This window comes from Trachemys scripta, chromosome 9, assembly GCF_013100865.1.
Source record: "Trachemys scripta elegans isolate TJP31775 chromosome 9, CAS_Tse_1.0, whole genome shotgun sequence".
Classification (NCBI taxonomy): Eukaryota; Metazoa; Chordata; order Testudines; family Emydidae; genus Trachemys; species Trachemys scripta.
In genome coordinates this window covers 93,372,759-93,400,552 of record NC_048306.1, presented here as the reverse complement: position 1 = coordinate 93,400,552, position 27,794 = coordinate 93,372,759, and the positions used below count along the sequence as shown (strand labels likewise).

General features: G+C 44.0%; 1 protein-coding gene across 1 annotated transcript in view; it reads right to left on the bottom strand.

Moving 5' to 3' along the window:
- The window catches only part of USP13 (ubiquitin specific peptidase 13), an 86,281-nt gene that overhangs the window by 22,738 nt on the left and 35,749 nt on the right, over nucleotides 1-27,794 (bottom strand). The window contains exons 5-12 of the mRNA XM_034780748.1: nucleotides 25,262-25,404; nucleotides 24,811-24,995; nucleotides 17,950-18,044; nucleotides 13,696-13,883; nucleotides 11,812-11,883; nucleotides 11,460-11,553; nucleotides 4,220-4,345; nucleotides 2,700-2,853 (exon numbers count right to left, since the gene is read on the bottom strand). Of these exons, the coding sequence (XP_034636639.1) occupies nucleotides 2,700-2,853; nucleotides 4,220-4,345; nucleotides 11,460-11,553; nucleotides 11,812-11,883; nucleotides 13,696-13,883; nucleotides 17,950-18,044; nucleotides 24,811-24,995; nucleotides 25,262-25,404 (1,057 nt within the window). The remainder of the gene's footprint in view (nucleotides 1-2,699; nucleotides 2,854-4,219; nucleotides 4,346-11,459; nucleotides 11,554-11,811; nucleotides 11,884-13,695; nucleotides 13,884-17,949; nucleotides 18,045-24,810; nucleotides 24,996-25,261; nucleotides 25,405-27,794) is intronic.

The following is a 27,794-nucleotide window of genomic DNA, read 5'->3' as shown; positions in this document are numbered from 1 at the left end:
TGGCACTACCATAAATAAATATTGACTATTAAGAGCTATCAGTTTGACTGTGCAGATAACCCCCACACATAAGTTACACTGCAAGAGGAAAATCTGTGTTCATGTTTTCAAAGTGGCTTTGTCACAGAAGTGCCAAACAAGTCTTTAAAAATGTAAGTTTTGCTGTTTTTTTATTAAGCAATTTCTGTTGTTCTGCAATTAAAAAGAAAGCGATGACACTTTTCTATAACAGTCAACAGCATTCCTCTGTTTCCTAATAAATTTAAGCAGAATGCTTGGACTAGATGACTCTGAAGGAACCATAACAAACCCTGGTGAAGAGCTGTCACACCTAACTGCAGTATCTGACCCAAGAAAGGCCCAGGTAAAAGAGAAGATTCTCTCTGAACACTGAGCTGTTGTGGGAATATTTAAAATATTGAGAAGTAGATCTATGCAGCCATGGTCACTAGGTCTGCAATATTTTTCAAAGATTAGGCTCATATCAGCCTCCCTTAATGGAAAGCCCCCCTCCTCTATGTGTATTACATTCATGAAAGGAGCCTCAACCCTTTATGATGCCAAGACATGGGATATTTCTCACAAGCGGTCACCATGGCATTTGAAATCTGCCTTATGGGTTGCAATTAGGAAATCCAGACCCCCAGGCCTACAGTATCACAGAAGTTCAATTGTGTCTCCTAATGTTCATCAGTCTCTTATTCCAGAAAAGAACGAACGTGGTTATAGATTCATGAATTTTAAGGCCCAAAGGGATCATTATGATCATCTAGTCTGACCTCCTGCATAACACAGACCTGAGAATCACACCCAGTGATTTCTGCATCACATTGTGGCTCAACAAGAGCAGGTCTGTTAGGAGATAGCCAAGCTCCGTGTGACAAAGAATTTAGCACCTCCTGTGGTAATCTGTTCCAATAGTTAATTACTCTCATGGTTAAAAAATTTGCATTTTATCTGCCTAGGTGGCAGATTAAAGCAGGACTGAACACAGCAAACTGAGCCAAGCATGCCGGAGAACATACGAATAAAAGAGAGGACATACTAGGTCAGACCAATGGTCCAGCTTGCCCAGTATCCTGTCTCTGACAGTGGCCCATACCAGAGCTTCAAGGAGAGAACAGAACAGGGAAATTATGGAGCGATCCATTCCATCTTCCACTCCCGGCATCTGGCAGTCAGAGGTTTAAGTAGCCCCGAGCATGGGGCTGCATCCCTGACCATCATGGCTAATAGCCATTGATGAACCTATCCTCCATGAACGTATCTAGTCCTTTTTTTAACCCAGTTATACTTCTGGCCATCACAACTTCTCATGGCACTGAGTTCCACAGGTTAGTTGTGCATTATGTGAAAAAGTACTTCCTCTTCTTTATATTAAACCTGCTGCCTATTAATTTCATTGGGTGACCTCTGTTTTTTTGTATTGTGTGAAAGTGTTAATAAAACTTCTTTATTCACTTTTTCCACACCATTCCTGATTTTATAGACCACTATCCTATCTCCCCTTGATCATCCCTTTTTAAACCAAACAACCTAATATTTTTAGTCTCTCCTCATATGGAAGCCATTCCATACCCCTTGATCATTTTCATTGCCCTTCTCTGTACCTTTTCCAATTCTAATAGATCTTTTTTGAGATGGGGTGACCAGAACTGCATGCAGTATTAAAGCTTTGGACATACCATGGATCTATATAGTGGCATTATGCTATATCCTGTCTTATTTTCTATCCCTTTCATAATAGCTCCCAACATATTGTTAGGTTTTTTGACTGCCGCTGCACATTGAGTGGATGTTTTCAGAGAACTATCCATGATGATTCCAAGATCTCTTTCTTGAGTGGTAACAGCTAATTTAAACCCCATCATTTGGAAAGTAGAGTTGGGATTATGTTTTCCAATGTGCATTACTTTGCATTTATGAACAGTGAATTTCATCTGCCATTTTGTTGCCCAGTCACCCAGTTTTATGAGATCCCTTTGTAATTCTTTGCAGTCATCTTTAGACTTCACTATCTTGAGTAATTTTGTCTGAAAATTTTGCCTCTTCCCTGTTTACCCCTTTTCCAGATCATTTATGAATATGTTAAACTGCACTGGTCCCAGTACAGATCCTTGGGCAACCATGCTATTTACCCATCTCCACTGTGGAAACTGACCATTTATCCCTATTCATTGTTTCCTATCTTTTAACCAGTTACTGATCTATGAGAGCACCTCCCCTCTTATCTCACGGCTGCTTACTTTGTTTAAAAGCCTTTGCTGTGGGAGTTTGTCAAAGGCTTTCTGAAAGAGGAGTCCTCTTCATTTTGCAGCACTTTCCCCATGCTCTGGAAATACTCAGGCAGACCTGGGGCCCTGAGTCTACACATATGCACACCCTGTAGGCATGCAAGCCGATTTGGAATGTTGTGTTCTTGATTAGCTTCTATGTAGCTCACCACCAACTCAATGTGGATGGGCCACTTATGAAGGTGCTACAGCCCTGGCTAACAGAACTGGGTCTTTTAGTTCAAGTAGTAGATGCTCATGTTCCAAGATTCAGAGATCCCAGGATCGATCCAGGTTGCTGCCAACCAACCCAGGGACACAAAGCCCATCCCCTATCAGCCTAGCCCATCCCCTATCAGCCTTCCTTTATTGATTTTAGACAGACAGCACCAACAAGCCAGCCCACCAGCACCCTTTTGACTTTACCTTTGTTTGTTGCTGCCTCCATGGCCACAGGTAACTGCATGAGATAGTCTACCCTTTCTGTGTATCGGACTTTCCTAGACTGGCAGCACTGTGTGCGTTCTTCCACTAGGAACCGGAAAACATCACTTGGGTTTTCTGAGCCAATGCGGTTTCTCTGAAGGGAAGATCAGACCTGATCACCTGAGTAGCATCCAGAGCCCAGAGTATGCAAACTGCTTTTCAGACATCAAAAGATACCACCCTTGCCCCAAGGAGCTCACGCCCTAAGGGCCACATGTTAGTCCATGCCGGAAGAGCCCTGCATGAGCCTGGAAGTTGCCACTGACATCCGTGAGGAGAGACAGATTTAATTAATGGTGATATCCCATCTCCTAGAACTGGAAGGGACCTTGAAAGGTCATCGAGTCCAGCCCCCTGCTTTCACTAGCAGGACCAAGTACTGATTTTGTCCCAGATCCCTAAGTGGCCTTCTCAAGTATTGAACTCTCAACCCTGGGTTTAGCAGGCCAATGCTCAAACCACTGAGCTATCCCTCCCCCGTGTGATGTCTGCCCACACAGTGTAACTTGCTGAATGGGGGCCTTAATAGAGATATGCTGCATGGAGTGAAAGAAACAGTAGGGAGCAGGAAGAAGGCAGGTTACAGTAAATATGTTGGGTAGAATGTGCCTTACAGAATCCTTTCAGCAACCAGATTATTACTCTTATGCTCTGAGAACTGCATTGAAACAGAACAAGCAAATTTTAGTTAATTATCCAGCTGGAATGCCACTCAAATAATACACCTTCTCTTTGTTATGCAAGTTAATGTCTGTTATCAGGCACTTGCAGGAAAAGATCTACTCACCACCCCCATAATCAGTGCACGTGGTTTGGGACATGGAACATTATGCACACAGATCTGAATAACTTCATACAGAGCGTAACACATGAACAAACACCCTTAATCCCGGAGGGCGGGGGAGAGGGGAGGTATGCTTTAAATTGTAATTGCTCGTCTCCTTTGTAAATTTCCTTTTCAATGCCTTAAAGAAAGCATTAGCATTCACAGTGTTGACTCTTTTGCATTGTAGCACTGAGCTGCAGCTTAATGGAAGTAACATTTCATACAACAGACACTTTGCTTTCAGTATGGGAATCCATCTTCCCCATAATGATTCAATAACATACAGCTGAGATTTGTCAGGGAGCTAGACAGGGTGATTTATCTGCTTCAGAAGAAGATCTAAATATGTGGAATAATAATAATACCTGTTCCATTTAACATTCACAGTCTTCATAATTATAAATATATTGACAACTTGTAATTGTATACCAGTATACTTGTAATTGTATACTGGGTAGCTGTTGAAAGGGACTATACTGGTTTAGAAACTGATTTAGTTAGATCAGTGCAATTCTCGTGTAGCCAAGGCCTTAAAGGGTTTGTAAAAACATGATGAGATCACATACTGTCCTGTTTCTCATCTCCTAACATGTCAAGCAGAGATAAAGAGAAGAAGTAGTGAACACTTTCTCACCTCTACTAGGTTTATAAGGTGCAGGAAAAACTCCTGTGCATCTTGCTGTCTATTGGAGGAGAATTCTGGGTGCCCTTTGCTTACAAAGGCCTTAAACATTCGAGGAGAAATTCCATTGTGTTGAGGCTAAAAACAAATGAAGAAGAGAAATATTTTTGAAAAGCACTTCTGTGCACATTGGTCTGAATTATACACTGGCTCGAACCTTAAAAGTTAGGTTTCATGATCAAAGTGCCACAGGAAATGAAGCCATGCCATTGAATGTGATTCATAATCCACTGCCTAAAAGCTTTGTAAATGCAGCATTCAGATTGACCAGCATTGATGCGTATCCTTCCAGAACAGCAAATGCACCTATACTTATATCTCTGAAAACCAGGAAACAAAGAACTACTATATACATCAGCTGCACCCCACCCCTGTGTCCCCTAAAGCTGGCCTTTGTAATTATGCTTCAGCCAGGGCTGCCTTATAATAAGAAGACATGAAGAATAACTAAGTTATGTGTTTAACCGACAGAACTCTCTCATTTATCTGCACACTCCAACTGCCTGTCACTGCGCTCAGCACAGCTGCATAGATTGGTGCGGGGAGTGCTTACAACAGTACTTACACGACACAGCACGCTACATGACAGAAGCAAGTGCAGGTGTTGTTCCAGAGGGAATCCTTAGGACAAGGGTCCAGAGGTGGTAACAACTGGCAACTCAGGAGTGGTTTGTGCAGAGTAGGCCAAATCTAGGCCAGATGCAGCTAGCTGGTGTTCATTAAGCCTGCCCAAAATGTGACTTCACCTTAGTGAAAGAACATGGTTGACAGTTTCTCCTGCAGCCCCTGTGGGCTCTGTCCCTGCAGCACCCTATATCCTCCGGAAGGAAAACATGCTAGGATGTCTGACAAGGGCAAGTTGGGGCCTCACTCAAAGAGGGCAGAGTAAAGGATGCAGGCTGGGGATGGTGTGAACCTTAATTCTGTAATTCCTGGTTTACAGAGGTTTAAGCACAGGTGCATACTGCATTCGGGAAGGATATAAGGCACTGCCAGTCAATCCTAATTCTGTGTTAAAGTTTTTGGACAGTGAATTTCCCTTGTTTTTTAAGGAAGTTTTTTTTTTTTAAGGAAGTTTTTTGAGGAAATTATGGTAAAGAATAGTGCATGAGTGGGGACCATCTGTGGGGGAGGGGCTCAAGGAGGTTTCTTCTCTACCACTTGACCACTAATCCTAGATTGGGCCCCCACGAGGCACAATAATTTTCAAGACAATCCAAGCAAGCGTGTGTATTTTAGAGCACTTGGAAAAACAGGCTAGTAAACAAGTAAGTAGAGTGGTGCTACCACCCCATTATAATATAGGAGAAGCAGCATGAAATATGACACAGGTAAACCACATTTTTAAAGGAAACTTTCACTCAGAAGGCCCAATTCTGATCTCAGTGTCACCAGTATAAACAAGGACTAACTCCTTTTAGATCAATGGAGATCAGAATCAGGCCCTTAGTTTACAATGCTTGCTCAGCTGCTGGCAGTACATCAGTAATATCATTACACTAAGATGCTCTTTAAGGGCTTCTGTAAACATCTAGAGACTTAAGAGTGCTGGGAATTTCTGAATACTGGGTTGTATATCATATTGGTGTCCTCAACTGCCCTGCATCAAAGGAGAAACTGTATACCCTGCTTCCTTCTAAGACAGAAGGACTTAGAAGCAAGCAAACTGCCTGGCCCCCAACCAGGCTTGCCCAGATTTTTGGTGCACTGAATTTGGAATTAAGCCCCATTGCCATTTAAATGCAACTTTTATTCGACCATCTGAGTAGCGACAAGAAAAATGTGCAAAGGTGCCGTATTCTCGAGACTAGGATCTTACACACACAGCAAGCCCTTTCCACCAGAGGGAAACTTGATCAATTTAAGCCAAAAAACAAGATCAGTGGCAAAGTCCTGAATGAAAAATCAGTTCCTGGTGACTCTATAGACTTTGGGGCTCTTTTTTATGTTGAAATGGCTCCAAGTAGCCCACTGCTCTTCCTAAACTGCTTTACCGTAGTGGAAAGAAGGTTCTAACACCACAGAACCAGGAATATTTATAGACTACCAGGCATACTTTCCTCATCAACAGTTGCAAAACACTTTAGCTATATATAGAGCGGACTGAACCACTCAAAATCTCACACAAATGCTTTGACAGGTGGCACCCACTGACAGTTTATGGCTGGATTCCAAAGACCCAGGATGTTAAAGGCCCATTTGCACTTGGTGAAAAATGCTCATGAGTAAGATGTGAAATTCATGTCACACACACAAAAAACAGGAGTCAAGGAAACAGTCTTACAGGTTTGGCCAAAAATCCCTACACAATTGTACTTGTTCATTGCAAATGCCAGAGCAAACATCTTGGAGGGCAAAATGTGCACTAGGTCTACAGCAGCATTTATCTACAAAATTCCCACCATTGCAATGCCACCAGAGGGAGCGAGAGTGGGAAATGTCTACCCCAGCAACTTTCTAAACAAGGCCCTAGTACAACAAAGAATTAAAACAGTAAAAACTGTTTCACTCCTGACACCATGTTAAAAACTGCTTAAACAGGAAGACATTTGAAGACATTTGAATCTACTAAATTATGAACAATGCATATTCTTTTGTGCCCATGGATGGCGCTCTTTCTATTTAATTAACTGGCAGAGATTAGCCCCAAATGTTACTCTGCAGAAAGCTCTGGATAGTTTATTACAACATTCACAGTAGCAAATGCTGTAGCTAAGGTGGAGATGCAGTTTTCATTCTAATCCCCCTCATCCCATTAAATGTGAAAGTTAAGACATTGCCCTTTGTTTTGTTAAACATCCGTAGGATATGCAACAAGTTAGTCGCTGTAGACACCTTAACACGGAGGTGTTGAACTTCTTGAAAATTGTATCCTCCATTTCTCAGTGTTAATGATGAATTAACGTTAGTTCTTAACTTTTAATAAATGAAACGCAAGCAGATTCACCAAAGCTTCTGTAAACCTAGGACTAAACCACTGGCAAAGCAATCGTTCAGGAGAAGCGTTCACTGAGATGTGATTTTAGATGACGCAAACCACAGTTGCAAACCAGAGATTCCACCTTTGTTCAAAATCTGTCTACTGACAAATTCCCTTTTAAATAAGAATATCGGGTCGGGTGAAATTTCTGTAGCATCAGAAAGAAAGTGGGGGTGGTGAGGGGTATAATATAGGTAACTACGGCAACTATCACTCTGTTTCTGTGACAAAAGCATGTCCAGCTTCTGTTATATCTAAAAATACATCTTGGAATTTATCATAGATGCTTCTTCCAAGAAAGAAAGTTCCCCTCCAGACACAGTATCTTCAGTATCTATTACAAGTTGACCTTTTGTTTCCAAACATCCCACCTTGGTGGGAGGGAGGGTTGGTCTCTGGTTAAATTTCATGTTCTGTATTGGGCTCAGGGTAACAAAGGTTGGCAGGGACACAAATACAAACTAGATCCAAAATTTTACTGCCAAAACAGCATCAAAGTAAATTGAGGTTATACAGTTACACAGATATAAACCTCTATAGCGTGCGCCTGGCAAGACAACACTGTATTTTCATGGTAACTAAGGGCTTGCTTCCAGGATACTACAAAGTCACCCACCAACAGGGATTGCCGGAAGAAAATAAGGGAAGCCTAGAAGCACTAGCATTTTAATTGAAAGCGGAGGGGAAGGGGTGAGAAAAACATGAGATAATGAAACCCCCTGCAGACAGAGGAAAGATGAACTGTGGTCCACGGTTTCATAAAGTTTAAGGCCAGAAGAAACCACTAGATCAGTGGTTTTCAAGCTGTGGGTCGGGACCACAAAGTTTTAGTGGGGTCGCCAGGGCTGGTGTTTGGCCCCAGGACCCAGCCAGTCTAAGCCCAAGCCCAAGCCCAAACGCAAGCCCCACCACCCGGGGCTCAGGCTTTGGCTTCAGTCCTGGGCAGTGGGGCTCAAGTTACAGGCCCCTTTCCTCCTCCCCGGGGATGAAGCCTTTGGGCTTTGGCCCCCCCGGCCAGGGTGGTGGGGCTCGGGCTTCGGCCCCCCTACCCAGAGCCACAGGCCTCGGGCAGGCTCAGGCTTTGGTCCCACCTCTTGCGGTTATGTAATAATTTTTGTTGTCAGAAGGGGGTCACGGTGCAATGAAGTTTGAGAATCTCTGCACTAGATCTTCTAAGCCTGACCTGCTGTATAACACACGCCATTAAAGTTCACCAAGGTCCCCCTATATTGAGCCCAATGCATAGGCGCCGAGTTCCCCTCTTTTCCGTGGGTGCTCGACCCCCCCCTCTGCCCCCGGCCCCACCCCCTTCCATGAGGCCCCGCCCCTGCCCTGCCTCTTCCCAACCCTGCCCCGCCCCCATTCCAACCCCTTCCCCAAATCCCCACCCCAGCCCCACCTCTTCCCCGCCTCCTCTTGAGCGCACCATGTTGCTATTCCTCCCCGTCCCATGCTGATGTTGCCAAACAGTTATTTGGCAGCGGCCGGGCGGGAAGCACTGGGTGGTAGGCAGGGATGTGGTGCACTCATGGGGGAAGGAGGTGGGGCGGGGGGGAGGGGAGCTTGGCTGCCGGTGGGTGCAGAGCACCCACTAATTTTTCCCTGTGGGTTCTCCAGCCCCAGAGCACTCACAGAGTCAGCACCTATGGCCCAATGACTAGTTAGATTAAACTGCTGTGAGCCGCAGGCTGAGAACAGGAGAGATCAAGGTGCCACCAATGCCTGAAGCCCCTCTAGTGGCAGGGAACTGATTAGGTGAGATATGCCCAGATGATCCTCGCCCCAATTCATTGCGGAGAAGCTCCTGGAGAGGAGAGGGAACGTCTCTGCCCAGTGGTCAATGAGGGGCCCCAAAAACAACGCTGCCGCATAACGCAAGAGAACATGGCGGTTAACATGGGACTGAGCTGGAGCCCCAAACATGTGCCTAGCACCCTCCTTCCCCAGACTTGGATCCACGTTTCAGAGCTCACACCGTATACTGTAATGGGCCCAACCAAGAGCCTCACAACTTCACGCCCCCAACTGAGCCCTGGGAAAGCTGAGATTTAAATCCAAACTTCCCCTCTTGGGTTCCTCCTTAGAACACACCATTCAATGCCCCATTTTGCAAGTCCACACCACTCGCATAGGGCTTCCTCACTTCTGCTCGGAGCACCACCCTTTGGGGGGAAGGGTGGCAAGCAGCCAGAGGTTGCCCTGGGAATAACTGCTGATGGAACCCCATCCTGGATTCCTCCTTGGCTGCTAATAAAGTGTAAACTGGTGGAATGATTCAGCAGAAAATAACCACGACAGCCAGGCAGGGCCCACCCTGGATAAAAATCTATGGCCTGTGTTATGCAGGAGGACAACTTCTGGTCTTAAAATCCATGATTCTATGAATCCCTGTGGGTTAGTGTTTGTAACAAGAAAGTAAAATAATTTAACAATCAGAAAGTAAACAGGCAAATTCCCACAGTTTGGGGGTTCAATCTACCCCCTTACAGCTTTGGGCAAGGAACATGATTTTCCCAAACATGGGCATCATTTCAGAAAAATTCGGGGGGGGGGGGGGGAGATTTTCTTTCATAAAGACCCTGTCCAAAGTCGAGGGGGAGGAGTGTAACAAGATCGGGGGGGAGGGGGGAGGCGGCAACTGCACTCCTTGCCCCATAGCAAATGATGTCCCCAAAGTCATTCTCCCTCCTCCACCTCACCGCCTGCCTCACCAGCGCCCGTAAACCTTCCCTTGAGCACTTGTGCAAAAGGAGGTAGGAGATTAGCTGGCACCCCTTATTTACCAGGGACCAGACAGCATCACACAAGAATTGAGCCTAGTATGTCTTGTTCAAAAATGACTGATGTGATAAGGATCAAAAGTTAGTAGGATATACAGGAGGCTTGATAGGCTGCTTGACTGTTGTGTGAATAAAAGCATAAGGTACCCACTGTTTAAAGAGAAGAGTGTGCAGATAAGTTAATATGGCGGTAGGTGGATGCGGCAATACCAGCCAGGGCTGGCTCTGGATATCTGGTAAGCAAACTGAAAAAGGAGCAGTGGTTTATGCATTAGAAAAAGATCTAACATTCATGCCACAAGGGAAAGATGCAACAGCAAACCAGAGATTAGAAACAAGGACAATATTGGACTTTCAGGAACTACAAAATGTCTCTGCTACTGCAAAATTACTGCCCATGTATGGCTCTACTGTTTGCAATAAAAGGTCAGTTCCACACTACGAGTGCTCATTATTATGGATGGATGAGAACCTATATGAGACAGGCTAGGGGAAAAATCCTTCTCTCCCCTTTCCTCATTTATATATTACAGATGTTTGACTGTAATACACTGTGCCTCTCTATGACTGCCTTTACTTTAGACCCAAACTGATCTCCACTCCACATAAAGCAGCTGTCAGCTTTTCTTACTGTAAATGATTTATGTCATAAAATAGACATGGGCCACAATTGTATTATGTCATAAAATAGACATGGGCCACAATTGTACCTCCTTGAAACTCCAGTGGCAGCAGGATGGAGGGTATCGAAACCCACCTTTACTCTTGTGTTTCCAGGGTAGAGACAGCTGGACAAGTTGTCCACACCATCAGATATGAACTACGCCCCATCTTAACTCCAGATTAGACAGGGATCTGAACGCCACCTCCTAGGCTGGCCCATCGCTAATCAGAAGTGGTGAATTATGAAACAGAGGCCATAAAATTGCATTATTTACAATAAAGAAGTCAGTCCTACAGAGACAAAAGTCTCCTGCACCATTAAATATTCTTCTGTTCGCCATACTGGAACCTATCCCGATGGCACTGACATCAACAGGAGTTTTGCCCTGGATTTCACTGGTGACAGGATCAGGTCCTTTGGGTCATTATCCTTCATTTTGAGCTTTAGCCAGGTTGAGGAGTTCAATCGCAAATATTTAGAGCTCTCTAAAATAGCCTTCCGTTGTCCCTTTACGTATGTGCACAAGAGTTCATGGTACAGCTGGAGCAACAGAATACCCTATTAGCAAAAAAACCGGTCCCTTTAAAACTTTGCACGAATAGCTGCTGACTAATAGATTCCTGAGGGGAATCTTGCACATTACACCTTGCTAAACATGCCGCATGGGATCAACTGCACCCCCACGCTCTCCAATAGCCAGCACCTGTTCCCTTTTCTCAGGAGGTCACTTTTACCTAGTTATCAGGCTGCGAATGCTCAGGCAAATACCTTGTGTTCTTCCTTCATCACCTGTTCAATAAGCTCAGATTTCATTGGTGGTTTAGAGTACTGGCCCGAAAGGAGGCCGTGTCCTAATTTAGCCCTGTAGGGAGAAGGGGAAAAAAAAACAAACAGAAAGACAAAGGTTTTCCTGCAGGTTTGGAGCAAAGAAACTGACAGTAATTTTAACTCCTTGAAATCTCTTTACTGTCTACAATTAGCTAGGCTGGAACATATACCTATAATTCTTCCTCCCCGGTCCTTCCCCCAACCCATGTCAAGATGCTCTCTTACTATTTACAGCTAGTTTGCCGTAGCATCCTTGGCTCAATATGCTTAATAATAGGAACCTGGCACTTACATCTGCGTGTTGAAATCTTGTGTTGGATCTAGAGGGGAATAGTCGAATATTCTCGGAAGGTTTCCCACATACCTGGGCAGTGAGAATAAAGGAGAAATGGTCAAAGATTATAGGTGAGTTTATCTGGGTCCTTTGCTAAGACGCCTGGATACCCTAGCAGTTTGTGCTGCAGTGATACTTAAGTAAGCTTCATGTCTTGGAAGAGTTCTATAGTGACAAGCTTAAGCCACCACCATGATGCAAACAAACAATCCCCCACTGCTTTAGAAGCTCCTAACCCAAGGGAAAGGATAGATCAATGGTTAGAATGCTAGACTGGGACTTGGGAGATCTGGATTCTATTCCCTGCTCTGCCACTGCCCTCCTGTGTGACCTTGAGAGAGTCACTTAGTCTCTCTGTATCTCAGATCTCCATCTGTAAAATTGTAGCATTGCACTACATCAGAAGGTGTTGTGAGGATAAATACATTAAAGATTGTGAGGCATTCAAATACAGAGAAGGGAGCCATATAAGCACCATGGACAGGTAGACAGCAAATTTACGAACAGTAGCACTTACTCTCATCAGAGTACTGCATGGATGTTCACTAATTAAGTCTCACAACATCTCTATGAGATAAGTAACCTCTATGAGATAATAAGTGATTTGCCCATGTGCACAGAGTCAAGATTAGAACTAATGAGTTCCTGGCTCCTAATCAATGGCTCTTTAACTGAATTCTGGATATACATCATACAAATGGTAAGGTCTGCAGTCTGAAAACAAGTTTCTGATGCCCGGTTTCAAAGAGAGAGATAGATTAATTTGTGCCTTTTCAACGGGCATTGAAGAGTATGTGAGTCCATTCAGTGCTGTCACAGTGTGCAGTGCTTGGCAAGCAGTTTTTATCAGAACACAACGAAGATCTGCCAAGGAGGTAGGGCCACATTGAAAGAATATGTCCAAGTTAAGCCTGGTACATCTTCCGACATTAAAAATCTTCACTGTATCAGTGATGTCAAACACTCCAGACAGGTCCAACAATCATGCTGCTGAAAGCAGCCGCACTTGGCAAAGTCAATCCGGATATTACATTGAAAACTGAGTCAGGGAAGTTGGCACAAGGGTCCTGCAGTGAAGGAGTTAATGAATCTGCAGACACCACTCCATACAGGTAAGCCGCCTTCTTTTCCAGAAGGCAAGTGCTACATGAAAATCTTGGAAGATGTCCAAGATCTCAGAGTGTCACTTTCAAGACATACACTACTTCCGTTGGGATATAAAGGAACATGCTGAGTTTTATCTTCAACTATGTGCAATTCCTCATGAACAACTATAAAGAGCTGCTCACTTGGGAGTGCTGAGTGTTCAACTTTGACTGTCTAGAAAAACTCTGAGATATAAAATAAGAAAGAGAAATATCATAAATGAACTGAAAACAACAGCATTTGTTTCTCACTCAGCAGTTTTGCCACAGGCTTCCTCTGTGATCCTGAGCAAGTCACTTAGCCTCAGGAAGACCCTGTGCCTAAGTTCCCTATCTGTAAAATGGGGATAACAGCACTTCCTTCGCTCACAAAGGTGTTGAGAGAATGAATACATTAAAGATGGTAAAGCACTTTGATACTAGGGGGATGGGAGCCATTCAAGTACCACAGAGAAATAGATGCCAGTACAGAAACTGTGTGCAGACCAGGCTGAAGTTTATGAGCCTGGGATCAATCCTACATCAATGAAGTCATAAGGGATTGGACCTCCTCGTCCCTAGTCTGCAAACACTCTCTGTCAAGCCATTGAATTGGATGGAAGACAGCCATTTACCATAAGAGTATACTATATGGATTACATAAATAATAGATTTGTGACATCAGAGCCTGTGCAAAGCACTGCTGAGAATTACTTACGCTCGCTGAAACTCTGGGATGCTGAAAATGGCCTGCAGGACAGCACTGAGGTAGCAGCTATTTCCCAAGTTCTTCATGCCAGTGTATCCTGGGCCATACATGGGCTTTAGCTTCACACCAGATTCCTGAATCACTTCCCACTCAGAGACTCTTGGTTTTATGTTGTTATCTCTTAGGCCGTTCTCTGTCTGAATGCAAAGGAGTTTTTTTTTTAAATATATCTGCAATTATGATGCATTAATTATAAACCAACTTAGTTGTCCATGTTATAAAATGGAAGAACCCAACTCAAAATGGAAGTAAAAAAGTTCCAATCCAAGGGAAGAAAGTTCAAAATCAAAACATCAACAGCTTCTTGCTATTGCAATACACTGGCTGAGTATGTGTGAACATCTCTTCCTCTAGAGGCTGGTCCCAGTGAATCGACTGCCTGCTCCTCAGTCACAGCTAAAAGACTGCTCCTTTAGCCAGGGGTGAAAGTAACTTAAAGGACTCATCAGTACCTCAGGGCCTCAACTGGAAGAGGCAGGGCCTTTAAATCCCCAGGCCCCTGAGCTACCAGCTGCAGAGGCGGCTGGGAGCCCCGGGGCTAGGGGGCGATTTAAAGCGCCCGGGGCTCCAGCTGCCAGTACCGCAGCGGTGCCCCAGGCCCTTTAGTTCGCTGATGGAGCCCCAGGGGCTCTCAGATGCCACCGCTACCCCGGGCTCTGGCGGAGATTTAAAGGGCCCAGGGCTCTGTTGCGGTGGCGGCAGCCGGGAGCCCCTAGCCCTTTAAATCACCCCCGGAGCCCCGCTGCCGCTACCCCAGGGCTCGGGAAGTGAGGTTCGGCAGTGATTTAAAGGGCCCGGGCTCCCTGCAGCAGCTGGAGCCCTAGGCCCTTTAAATCTCTGCCCGAGCCCCGCTGCCCCAGCTCCAGGGTAGCGGCAGCAGCCGGGGGCTCCAGCGGTTATTTAAAGGGCCCTTTAAATCACCGCCTGAGCTGCCTCCGCCATCCAGGGGCTCTGGCAGCAGGGCTCCGGTGGCAGTTTAAACAGCCCAGGGTTCCGGCCGCTGCTGGGAGCCTCAGACCCTTTAGATCACCGGTCTGGGGAAGCTGGTCCAGTCCGGCACGGCGTACCGGCTCTTGCCGGTACACCAGACTGGACCAGCTAACTTTCACCTCTGCCTTTAGCTCAAATGAAAGAGACCTCAGTTGGTGGTGGTGAAGGTTCTCCTGCTCACAGCTCTGGTGTTTCTACATTTGCAGCCACCATTCACAACACCATTATATATTAATAGCCGTAGATCACCAGTGTGTTAGGCATTTTACTGGCAGGTCTGAAGGCAAAGGGTAAAATTCTGGACCCACTAAAGTCAATGGGAGTTTTGTCATTGGGTGAAATCCAGGTCCCACTGAAGTCAAAATTTTCATGCTTCCTCAGTAAAAGAGGCATTTTCCATTACTAAAAGTGATTATTAAAATAAAGACAGGTTTCAGAGTAGCAGCCGTGTTAGTCTGTATCCGCAAAAAGAACAGGAGTACTTGTGGCACCTTGGAGACTAACAAATTTATTAGAGCATAAGCTTTCGTGGACTACAGCCCACTTCTTCGGATGCATATAGAGTGGAATAAATATTGAGGAGATATATATACACACATACAGAGAGCATAAACAGGTGGGAGTTGTCTTACCAACTCTGAGAGGCCAATTAAGTAAGAGAAAAAAAACTTTTGAAGTGATAATCAAGATAGCCCAGTACAGACAGTTTGATAAGAAGTGTGAGAATACTTACAAGGCGAGATAGATTGTCTAGACACAATCAACTCAGGATTGAATAAGGACTGGGAATGGCTGAGCCATTACAAACATTGAATCTATCTCCCCTTGTAAGTATTCTCACACTTCTTATCAAACTGTCTGTACTGGGCTATCTTGATTATCACTTCAAAAGTTTTTTTCCCTCTTACTTAATTGGCCTCTCAGAGTTAGTAAGACAACTCCCACCTGTTTATGCTCTCTGTATGTGTGTATATATATCTCCTCAATATTTATTCCACTCTATATGCATCCCAAGAAGTGGGCTGTAGTCCACGAAAGCTTATGCTCTAATAAATTTGTTAGTCTCTAAGGTGCCACAAGTACTCCTATTCTTTTTATTAAAATAAACTAGTTTCCACACCAATATTAACAGCATATTTTGATAATTAGAACTGAGAAAATTTTTCAAAAGTGAAATTTAACTTTTTAAATTTAACTGTTATTTTTGCAGTTTATTGTTTGCTTTCTCTCAGCTCAGACAATGAAAACAGACTATGAACTCAGACCCATTTCATTTTCAGGTTCTCATTCACTGACACAAGACTGCAATGCTCAGGTTGCAAATAAATAATAATAATACCACCTACCTTTCATATAACACTTTTCATTCATGGAGCGATAAGTGCTTTACAAATGAGGTAGGTATCATTATCCCCATTTTACATATGGGGAAAGTGAGGCACAGAGAGGGGAAGTGACTTGCCCAAGGTCACCCAGCAGGTCAGTAGCAAAGCCAAGAATAGAATGTAATTCTCCCAAGTCCCAATCTAGTGCTCTATCATTTAGGCTATACAGTACTGCCTCCAAGGCTGAAGGTAAATATAATATTATATATATATATATACACACACACACACACCTTAAATTTGGGGCCACATTTGACCAAACTGTCCCTTTAATTATTTTTTTATTTGATCGTTAGTTACTTGCTCCACTTATCTTTGGTGGATTTTGACTTTTTACTCTTGCACATTTAAATGTAACAGGCTTTTTTTATTCGTGAAATTAAAAAAATTACTCATCATAGTTAAAAAACCTCAATATTCTTCTCTTTTTTATTTAGAGGATTTTCTTATCTTTGTGGGTAGTGACACTCTAACCTCTGAAAGTTAAGCATGTAAACTCCAGACAAGTAAGGAATCCTATTGGAAGGCAATTTTCAGTCCTGAAACCACAGGGGATATGTCTACACAGCACACTAAGCCTGGGCTCTGACTCAGGTTTGAATTCAACCCCCCATTTCTGTCCACACACAAATCAATCTGACTTGGGTCCAAAAACCCTGCTAGGGGGTTGGTTCCAAGACTGAGTCCTGCTGTGATTTGGGTCCAAGCCCTGTAATTTTGCAGTGTGGACGCAGCTCAAGCTGCAGATCCAAGTCAGGTCTGTTTAATGCAGCATGGACACATTAGCATGTCTGAGAGACCCAGATCCAGCAAGTGTAAACACATACAAAATGGGAAAGGCGTGCCTAGGAAGGAGTAATGCAGAACGGGATCTGGGGGTCAGAGTCGATCTTTGTTGCAAAAAAAGCAAACATTCTGGGATGTATTAGCAGGAATGTTGTAACCAAGACACAAGAAGCAATTCTTCCACTCTACTCCACGCTGATTACACCCTAACTGGAGTATTATGTCCAGTTCTGGGCGCCACATTTCAGGAAAGATGTGGACAAATTGGAGAAAGTCCAGAGAAGAGCAACAAAATGATTAAAGGTCTAGAAAACATGACCAATGAGGGAAGAGTGAAAAAATTGCAATTGTTTAGTCTGTAGAAGAGAAGACAGAGGGGACATGATAACAGTTTTTATGTACACAAAAGGTTGTTACAAGGAGGAGGGGGAAAAATTGTTCTTCTTAACCTCTGAGGATAGGACGAGAAGCAATGGGCTTAAATTGCAGCAAGGGCGGTTTAGGCTGGACATTAGGAAAAACTTCCTGTCAGGGTGGTTAAGCACTGGAATAAATTGCCTAGGGAGGTTGTGGAATCTCCATCACTGGAGATTTTTAAGAGCAGGTTAGACAAACACCTGTCAGGGATGGCTAGGTAATACTTAATCTTGCTGTGAGTGCAGGAGACTGGACTAGATGACCTCTCGAGGTGCTCTCTGGTCCTATGACTCTATGATTCTATGGCTGAGAGACCCAGGTCCAGCAATTGTAAACCCAGGTTTAAAATGCAGTGTGAATGTTCAAGTACAGGCTTGGGAACACTGAGTCCACAAGCCTGGATCCCACAGATCTGAGTTAACAATGCAGTGTAGACATACCCATACTGATTTAGAGCCCAGAGAATCAACATGTACTAGCTGACAGTATTCTTCACCAAGCTAAATACAATCATTACAATCTCAGGCAGTTGGCTTTAGGAATCATATTTTATTTTCCACTGATAAATTATTGTTTTCTGGTTAGAAGAATGTGAGAGACTCTAAATAAAAGATGAGTTTCCTACCACATGCATCTGGAGCATATCAATCCCAAAGTGCGCCAAGTGTTTTGCTATATGTGGATCTAAAACTGCCTCCTCTTCATCAAAAGAATAGACATCTACAAAACAGAGAGAAGCAAAGGTGATGATGCAAAGAATGTTGCCATTCCTAAATAAAGCCAATAGGTAACAAAACATTCTAAGAACAGTACTACCTTTACAGACCGGGCTATTGATAGTACCAACATTTATGTATGACCTGCAAAAGTATATACAGAGTTATACAGGTTGGAAGGTATCTTACCCTCCACAATACAATCACATTATTAAGTGCTCTTAAAACAAAGTTTATATTTTCACAGAATTTAAAGTTTCCTAAAAAAATATCAAAGTTTACTGTGATTTCAAAAGAAAAGCAATACAAACATGTGAGGTGTACTAAATGCAAGAAGCAAAACCACACACAAACATCAGTGTTGCAGCAAATCTACATTTTCAACATAGAGATTCTTTTCAAATTGTGTGATCATCTGAAACTTTGTGAACCTGTATATATGCATGTGCAGACATTAGATACAGACAGAGGCACTAGAACTATGGACATCAACAGCTGATTGACTACTAATGATATTACATGAGTCATCAATTGCTGCTAAAGGCACAAGGAGAACATCTTTGCCCTTATTCCTATTGTGGCGCGGGAATGATTGAGGAGCGCAGAGAAATCCATCCAATGACAAACAAAGGTAAACGTTTTAGTAATAAATAACTCAGGAGGGCCTCAGAAAATCAGCATTATATTTAATAAAAGAATGACTGTCCAGAGGTTAGGACACTAGCCTAGCTTGCAGGAAATCCAGGTTCAAGTCCCAGCTCTGCTACAGACTCCCTGTGTGGACTTGTGCAAGTCACTTAATCAATCCGTTCTGTGTGTGTAAAATGTGGATAATAGCAGTGCCCTACATCACATGAGTGTCAATGAGGATACATATAAGAACAATTTACTGTGGATCATGGTGGCTCCATCACTGACAATTTTTAACTCAAGACTGGATGTTTTTTCTACAAGATATGCTCTCGGATTTATTTTGGGGACATGCTCTGGCCTGTGCTATACAGGAGGTCAGACACTAGACGATCATAGTGGTCCCTTTTGGCTTTGAATCTATACATCTGTAAGACTGTGAGATAATGGGGGGGGCACAGAAATATCTTAGATACTTCCAGGGTTAGTGAGACCTACATTACTTAAATGTCTGCCAACACAATTCCTATCCTTAACTGCATAGATCACATCTGGTTCATAGAACTTCTTAAAAATAGATCTATATCTCATAAATAGATCTCCTTAGATAAATAGGAATAAAACCTTCCAACCTGCATTTCAGGGTTGTTATTTTAGTTTCCTGGTGGATGAGGATTGTTGGATGTCAGCCTTGGGACTGATATAACATGCCTAAGGTATACTATGCTATTATGGAATGCCAGATTTATATAAACCCATACATTATACTGGTAAAAGTTGCATGAGCCTGATCACAAGACTGCATTAGTTCTCAAAATAATTGATTGCAGGATACCAGTGTGAGAATGGGTGACAGAGAGAATTCACACTTAAAATGTGCTTTTTACACACATGGCAAGCAATCTTCATTTTACTTAGAGAATACCCATAGTAAGAATATTAGTTTTAATGTATGAAGCTCCATCAAACCCTCTAAAGAACTACTCAGCAATGACTAAAGCTAGATTGAATAGGATAACTACTAAAAAACTAGTAAGAACATTGGACCAATATTCCTTGATCAGACAAAACTTGGGAGGTGGGAGACCTATGTTCAAATCCCTGCTCTGCCACAGACTGACAGTGAGACCTTGTGCAAGAGTCACTTAACTTCTCTATGCCTTGGGCCTGTCTACACGGGAAAGTTTTACCAGTTAACTCAATGTACTCACTCACCCTGTGGACACTTATGCTGGAATAAGAGTTATTCTGGTGTAACTATATTGGTTTAAATTCATACCTTTGCTCATACCAATACAACTTTCCCATGTAGACGAGCCTCATTTCCACTAACAACGGTCAGGTACTTTACGGACCCCATCTCTGCAGTGTCTAAGCTAGACAGAGAGTCCCTAATGCTTTGTCTTGCTGTAACAGTTTGGGCTTCCTGGGCTCTGAACAGGATTTCACAGGAATCTCCTTTGCCGACCCCATGGCCCCCATACAAAAACAGGTGCAGCAGGGAAATCCAGGGCCCAGGCATGCTAGTGTGGGTCATGTGGGCTTGAGTCTGCCCTGGCAGAGAGAGAACACTCTGCTTGTTTGTTATCTCAGGGCAGAGCTCGAGCTGACGGGGGAAGCACTGTTTCTCCAGTGATAATATTTTCCCAAGGAAATGGAGTTTAATAAATCTGAGGAGAGGACAGAAAGGAAGGGAAGGTCCCACTGTTCAGTATTTACCAGGCGAGCCCTATCCCGGAGTTCAGTCCAGTGCAGATTTTGTCTTTCTGATCAAGTAAATGATGTTTGCAGCCCTTCTATTGTGAAGGACACACTGATGAGACACACTGCAGTCAGCAGCCCCCTCATCATCTCTCTCTCCTGCCCCAAGCAAGAGGCCTATTTACCCTCTCCCAAGCCCTCCCCAGAACCTGACAGGACCCAGCACAGTTCCCTGGCCCATCTTTACACCCAACCAGGAGAATACCCCCTGCCCTCCACTGACAGCCTCATGCTGTCTACCCACTTCCCCGCACTTCTCCATGCACCTAACCAGACCTCCCTCGGTGACTACTCCCCCCTTGCCAGATCCCTGCCTGAGGGAGGGACAGGAACAAGCTGCAGGGAGAGAGAGGTCCTGTTAGGTGCACAAGTTAGGGGAGATGCCAGCACAGGGGAAGGCAGTTCAGGACAGGTGTACCCCTTCCCAAGAGTCCTCAGCATGCCCCATCTCCTAGCAGCTATAGATCTTCTCCCCTCATCAGCAAAAAAAATCACCAGGCAACTTGAATAAAATCTTAGCAACTGGTCTGCCCCCCAAGAGCTTAGATACCTGGGTCCTGGTCCCGTGTTGACCTCACTGCAACTTTTCCCTTCATGCTGGGGATTAGCCAGTACCCTAAGAGTTAATGCAGCTTTTAAAAAGGTTAGTCAAGTTACTGGCCTGTAATTATTAAGCCTCCTGAGACAGGGAATGGCCCTTAAGTTACGCTGATTAGTCCAGCATTCCCTCCATTAACATTAGTCATGGGTGACCCTGCTGGTATTTGTGTGGCTATAGCATGTCCCTCTGCCGGAATTCCATTGTGTGAGTGTTAGCGTCCCAGAAGACATTATGTTTTCATCCATATACAGGAGCTCACCACATTCCCATACTCTGATGGTTAAGTCATGAACAGCCAAACAGACCGTAAAGTTCAGAGTGCTTCTCAGAGTGAAATTACACACACACACACATCTAGGGTGACTACCTTTATCCACATGGAAGCTGGGAGTTTATTTTCCCTAGTTCAGACCATTTTTTTGTGATCGAGAGAGAGTGTCGTTAGCCTGAAACCACAGATCAACGGAATAGTAGAAATGGAACCTGGACACGTGAGCCATTAATCTTTGCTCAAGCCCAGCTCTCATTTCATGGGTTCAACACCTTCAACTGTGCAGCTAAATATACTACAAAATATCACAGTGACTTTTAGAGAGGAGAGGAAGAAGAGGAGAGAGAAGGAATTCATTTATTTAAAATCAAGAGCAGCAAATCCCAGAGCGGGGAGAAGAGGGCCCCCGTGGCTGAGTCTGAAGCACATTGGTATAGCAGATCACAGTAGATTCAGAACAGAGGTGGGTCAGAAAAGAAATAATTATGGTGGCAAGGAAAAGCGAGGCTCACAGTGGCAGGAAATGGTGGAGGGGAGTGGAAGAAAAGACACCCTGATGATCCCCACAGAAACACTGGAAACAAGAGAAGGTGAGAAAAAATTGGGGTGGAAATTAAAGGGAAGCAAAAACAGAGGTGCTTGCAGGAAGAAATGGAAAGATGAACACTGCTATCCCAATATTCTTTTCTGTTGGAGCCTTAAATCAAGCACCAGATGCAGCACTCGATTCCATGGTAGAGTGTCAGAGGCACAGGGGGCGGGACTCTCTGTTTCACCCTAGAGAGCTGGCTGCATAGGGAGGCCCCAGAGAACTACATGACAGAGACAGCCAATGCAAAGGATCATTCAACATCTGTGTCTGTGCTAAACAGGGCATGCTGCTTTCAGCCATTACCACCTTTATAAAGCCCTGCAGCCAGTTTAAAAGATGTGGCACCACAGTGGAGAAAATGGGACACAACTATGTTGTTATGAGAGCTGAAGGAGGTGGCAGAATCTGTCCTGCAGTGGAGGAGTTTGAAAAGCACAGACAAACAAGGATCTGGGAACGTGCTACATTTGAGGCCCTGGGCTGGGAATCAGAAGACTTGGGTTCAATTCCTGTCTCAGCCACAGATCGGCCATCTGACCTTGGGCTGTAAAGTGGGGTGATGCCACCTGTTTTGTGGGTGTCTCATATAATTCGTTGCTATTTGTACAGTGCTTTGAAATCCCCAGAAGACACTATGGGTTCAGTTGTGAGACCTCCTGTGCATCCATGCAGCGGAGAATAACGGGGCAAGGAGCTCCCATACTTCGCTGCATGTGGTACCTGCAGAACTGGAGCCTGCGGGGAAGGAGGAGGGGAAATGGACCATCTGTGGGCTACTACTCTCATCCTGGGGAGGTGGGCAGAGAGTAGGTGGAGCCTTGGCACACCTGAGTTGGTGCAGAGGAGAAGCAATCTGTGCCAGCAAAAGGGCTGATAGATTACTCGCTCCCTGGAACAAAGTGGGGCAATGCAACTACATGCTGCCCCTTACTCAGGCTGGATTGTAGGGTTACAGTCCAGCCCTACAGAAAATATTACATTTACCACTGTCATTTGTATATAAAGAGAAGTGTTTTATTAATAAGTGAGCAAGTGGGGAGGGAGAGAATCTTTTCTGAAGGGAAGCAGAGTTGACTTCTGACAGAACAGGAACAAAGACCCACGCAGAACAGCTGCTGCTCCTCATTCAGAGAGGAAGGATGACAGTCTGCCCTTTGTTACCAGAGAGAGGAGGTGGATGATAGGGTGAGGGCGGAAGGACAACAGCGACAGGAAACTAGTATTGTTGTTTAAAGAGCACCCGACAACCAGTGAAAAACATTCTCTTTAGAGACTCTCTTGCAGACCTAGTAGAATCCTGCTATGGGGACAGGTCAAGACCGACCTCTACATTCATGTCGTTAAAAAACTGAACTTCCAAGATCAGACATGCATAAGGAATCAAATTCTCCATCTGGGAATGGGGAGTGAATTTTGCTAGGCATTCTAATACAACAGCAGGTTGAATCAGGCACTCCCGCGGGCTGTAGTGTCCTTTCCCTGCAGCTGAGTGGTATTCAAGCAGGGAAATTCTTTCCTGCTTTGATGGAATCAAGGAAAAGCTGATAATTCAAATGTAAGGTAAACGTCTTACAACCAAATCCTCACTGATGTGGATTACAAATACAAGGGGCAAATACACCAGCTTTAATAGGAAATGGCTTTTGGAAAGTCATTTTTCATCCATACAACCATGAGCACTAAAAACCAAATTCTAGTGCATAATGATATTCTTTGTTCATACTTCCTCCTGATAGTCGTATGAAAACAGAATCTCTTTGCTTAGGAATTGCGGCTCCTCATGCCTCTATCCTGTCTAATCCCCGCAGTTCATAATCCTCTCCACAGCAACACAGTGGAATGTCAGAGGATTGACATTGAACACCACCACTTATATAGCTCCTTTTCTGTGAGGATCTTGAAGCACTTTACAAAAATTAACAAACATCACATCAGGTCTGGGATCAATGCAGGAATCACTGGACGAAATTCTATGTCCTGCGCTAGGCAGGGCTCAGACCAGATGATCATTATGGTTCCTTCTGACCTTATAATCTAGTAAACTTCTAAACAAAGATCCTGCTTTCATCACGTTTCCCCAGCAGTAAAAACACAGCTAGGAAATGCAAGAAGAAATGGTGCAAAACTAGAGTTTTCTTCAAACTAGAATTTTTTCCAGGGTTCACAGATTCTTAGGTTTTCCTTTTCATTTCAAGCAAACCAAGTTTCCAGTATACTCAAATCATATGTATTATAAATCAATCCTGCATCTTACTAGGGAACATTTACAAAAGTTATACAATTTTTAAGAAACTGTAACAATCCGTTTCTTAAACCTACTGCTATCCAATATGGAAAAATTATGTTAGTCACCACATAGAGGGACACAAATGGCAATACATTGTGTACCTTTCATTCTTCAAGAGCCTGGTTCCTTCTCTCCCAATACACATACATTTGTGTCTCAATTTACTATGGATAGTACATTTATAGGATATTTCCTACCCACATTTAGACTATATACAGGCACTAAAAGAGCATGAAGATGTAAAGCCACAAACCAACATACAATACGTGTTCCCACATATATATCTCACTCATTCTAGTTCTGGTCCAGTTCACACAAGCTAACAGCTGAGCTATGCAAGAAACATAGGCACAGAAAAGCTGTCAGACATGGAAATCAGCTCTACATAACACAAGATTTGGCTATTCCAGCTCGTGTAAATTGGTGACGCACCAATAAATCTATGTTAATTTACACCAGTTGAGGATCTGCTCCATGAAATCTGCATCTCTCACAGCTGCTCCAAAATGTGTGATGTGTACAGAGGTTTATTAACAAATACAGCTATTCTGGGCTATAAAAGAGGCTGTGATGTATGTTGTATATTTTGGTTTCTTTGCAGCTGAGCACAAATCACCTGGCAACTAACCTGCACCATCGGGAGTGATGGTTCCCAGCTTCACTGCTAAGGGATAGCCCATCTCTTTGTAGTGTTCCAGTGCATGTCCGTTTCCCCCACTGCCATCGAAGAACCATTTCCCGCACAGCACCGAGCCATCCGTCAGGTTCAGCCAGAGGTTCTCCCGCAGGTCACACTTCGAGCACTTCCAGCCACTGCCATGGGGAACATTGAAAGTAAAGCAAAAGAAAGAAATCAGTGCTACAACCCAAAATGCTGACGTTCGAGTCCATAAACAAAAGCCCACCATCTACCAACGTGGAGTACAAGGAAGTCTCACAGCTGGTCATTTGGCTTAGGACCAGCTCCTTGAGTTGCCCACATGGACCTCCAAAGTCACAAAACAAGGACAGCTCCATCAGTGAGCCTTTTTCTGAAGCGCACTGGTCACCATACAAATAAACAAACCCTGGCGCCCTACCTGGGGGGAATCCTAACACCGTTGTCCATCTGTACAAGGGTTTTGGCGTGTTTGGATACTTGTAGCTCTTCTTCCCACGAGTCCGGGTCCTGCTTTCGGTAGGGAGATTTTGAACTGAGGACTGCGTCACAAGCTATTGTTACCTGTAAAATGAAGCCAAATAAAGCAGGGAGGTCAAACTCAAAAACTAACCCATCCAACAGTTCTTAGAAGGCAAAACTGAAAAGCCTCTGTCAAAGGGGTGCTAGGTACAATTGAAAGCCATAGGGAGTAAGGCACCTAGCTGCCTTTTGTGCCTTTGAAAGTCTCCCCCTTTGTAAATAAACTCTCTTCATGTTCCCAAGCCACTAAATAAACCAAGGCACATTCTACCCTTAGCTGCATCTGTGCAGCCCCAGTAAAGTCCATCACCTGGGTATCACTGAAGGCAGAATCAGGACCTCTATGTTCTGGCTCAAAAAATAACAAATACGTTTCCAACTGAAAAGGGTATTTGGAAAAACAAGCAAAAGTTTCCTTTATTTCCCAAGGGAAATAATCTTGATGGTTCTTTGTTTCCCGTGAAAGAACTGAGTGGCCCATTGTCCGGATGGGGCTAATGCTAACTGGGTATGAGAGTTGGTAGCAACAAACCTAAAGGAACTCAGAGTCAATGTTTATGCCCAGTTCAAGGATCTGGCTAGAACTAAGGACCCGACTCAGCAAGATATTTAAGCAAATGCATAACATGACGTCAATATGCACATAAGTTCTTTACTGAATGACAGCCATTACCATCATTACTATAGCAGGGCAGGGACCATAATAAAATATGCTGCTTTAAAAATAAACAGTGTGTTTTCCCTTCAACAGCAGATATCGCATATTCTTAAAGCAGGACATTTTCTTACACTCTCTAAACTAGCTTAGGTGTTTGCAAGCTGTCAACTCTTACCCCTATAAACACACCATACCTGTGTAGTGTGGGTTTTTTAATGAGTCTATACATCACATAAGAATGCTTTCCTTTAACCCGTAACTCCACCTGTTTCTCCATAAAGACACACTGTGAAATAGCTTAGAGCCCAAATGTAGATTGCGTATCCTTTTCTTTTTAAACACAAACCCGAATATTAAGAGAAATGCTTTTAAATTTTGCGTTTTTATTTTAACGAAACCAGTTTGCTTGGGTTTTAAACATTTCCATGCAGAGTTTGTAACCCAACCATTGCAGCAGCATTGTGATAACTTATAGGAACCAGAAAGTGAAACTCACAAGTCTGGTTTCATTGTCCCAGCACAGAGGCATACAAAAGACAAACCAACAGCATTAACTTGAAAGTGTAAATTAAATTATTATAACTGAAACAATACCTAATACATTATCTAAGGACATGTGGGTTTTGGTAAATAAATATTTTATTTTTTGCCTGTGGCAACCCTTGAGCCAAGCTAATGAAAACAGATTATCTTCCAATGTATGTGTTACATTCTTAGGCCCCAATCCAATAGAACTACTCATGTGATTAAAGGTGGGTAAGTGCCTGCAGGTTTGGGGGCTTTTATTTGGTCCAAACTTTCCAAAATGGCCTCTGATTTTGGGTACCCATCTTGAGACATCTTGTTCCTGATTTTCAGAAGTGCTGAGCACCCACAACATCAACTGAAGTCAATGGGAACTGGGGTTTCTCAGTCTCTGAATATCAAGCCCTCTGGTGCCTCAAATAGTGTATCCAAAACCGAGGGTCTCCTTTGGAAAACATGAGCCTTCTTTTGATAGTGCAGATAACAGAACAACAAAAATGGAAAAACAGATGCAGGAGTCAATTCTCGACATGACTCAGTACTTCTGTACAAAGCACTGCCAAGCCTCACATCTGCTGAAGGGGAATTCCCAAGCCTTCAATCCCCATCACCTGTTTGCAGCTTCCTTAAACTCTCTTCTCTCTCCACTTGGGATGGCCATGATCTCCCTCCTCCCTCCGTAAACACCCTCCACCTTCTCCCCATCAGTGGTGCCAAATTCTGTAGCCATGTTCTAATCCCTCAATCTGCCTCAGCAACCCCACCACCAACTGCCTTCACCCACCCACACACTCACCTCTCACTTCCTCTCTCAATACCAGCAGGCCTTCTTTCCCCCTGCCGCAGCAATCAAGCCCCTGACCTCTCCAACTACCACCCCAAGCCTCATCTCCTCTAATCTCATTGAATGCTTATCTACACATGCAGACTCTGTTGCTCCTCCAGCTTCATCTTGCTGCCTCCGCTTTCCATACCACTCAACCTGCACTCCCTGAGGTCTCTAGCAACCGCATCCTGGCCAGATCTCAGGGTCTCATCACCAGCTTCATTCTCTCTGCTGCTTTGGACTGTCTCATATGCTCCTCTTCAACATTTTTGCCTCCCCGGGTTTTTGCCTCTCTCCAGTCCAACAAGACAGCTGTTAAGATCCTCTTCCTTGCCCATCACCATCTAACCTCGCCCCTCTGAATCCCTCCACCGGCTCCCACTTCTCCATCTCAAAGTTCAAGCTTCTCTCTCTTGCCTGCAA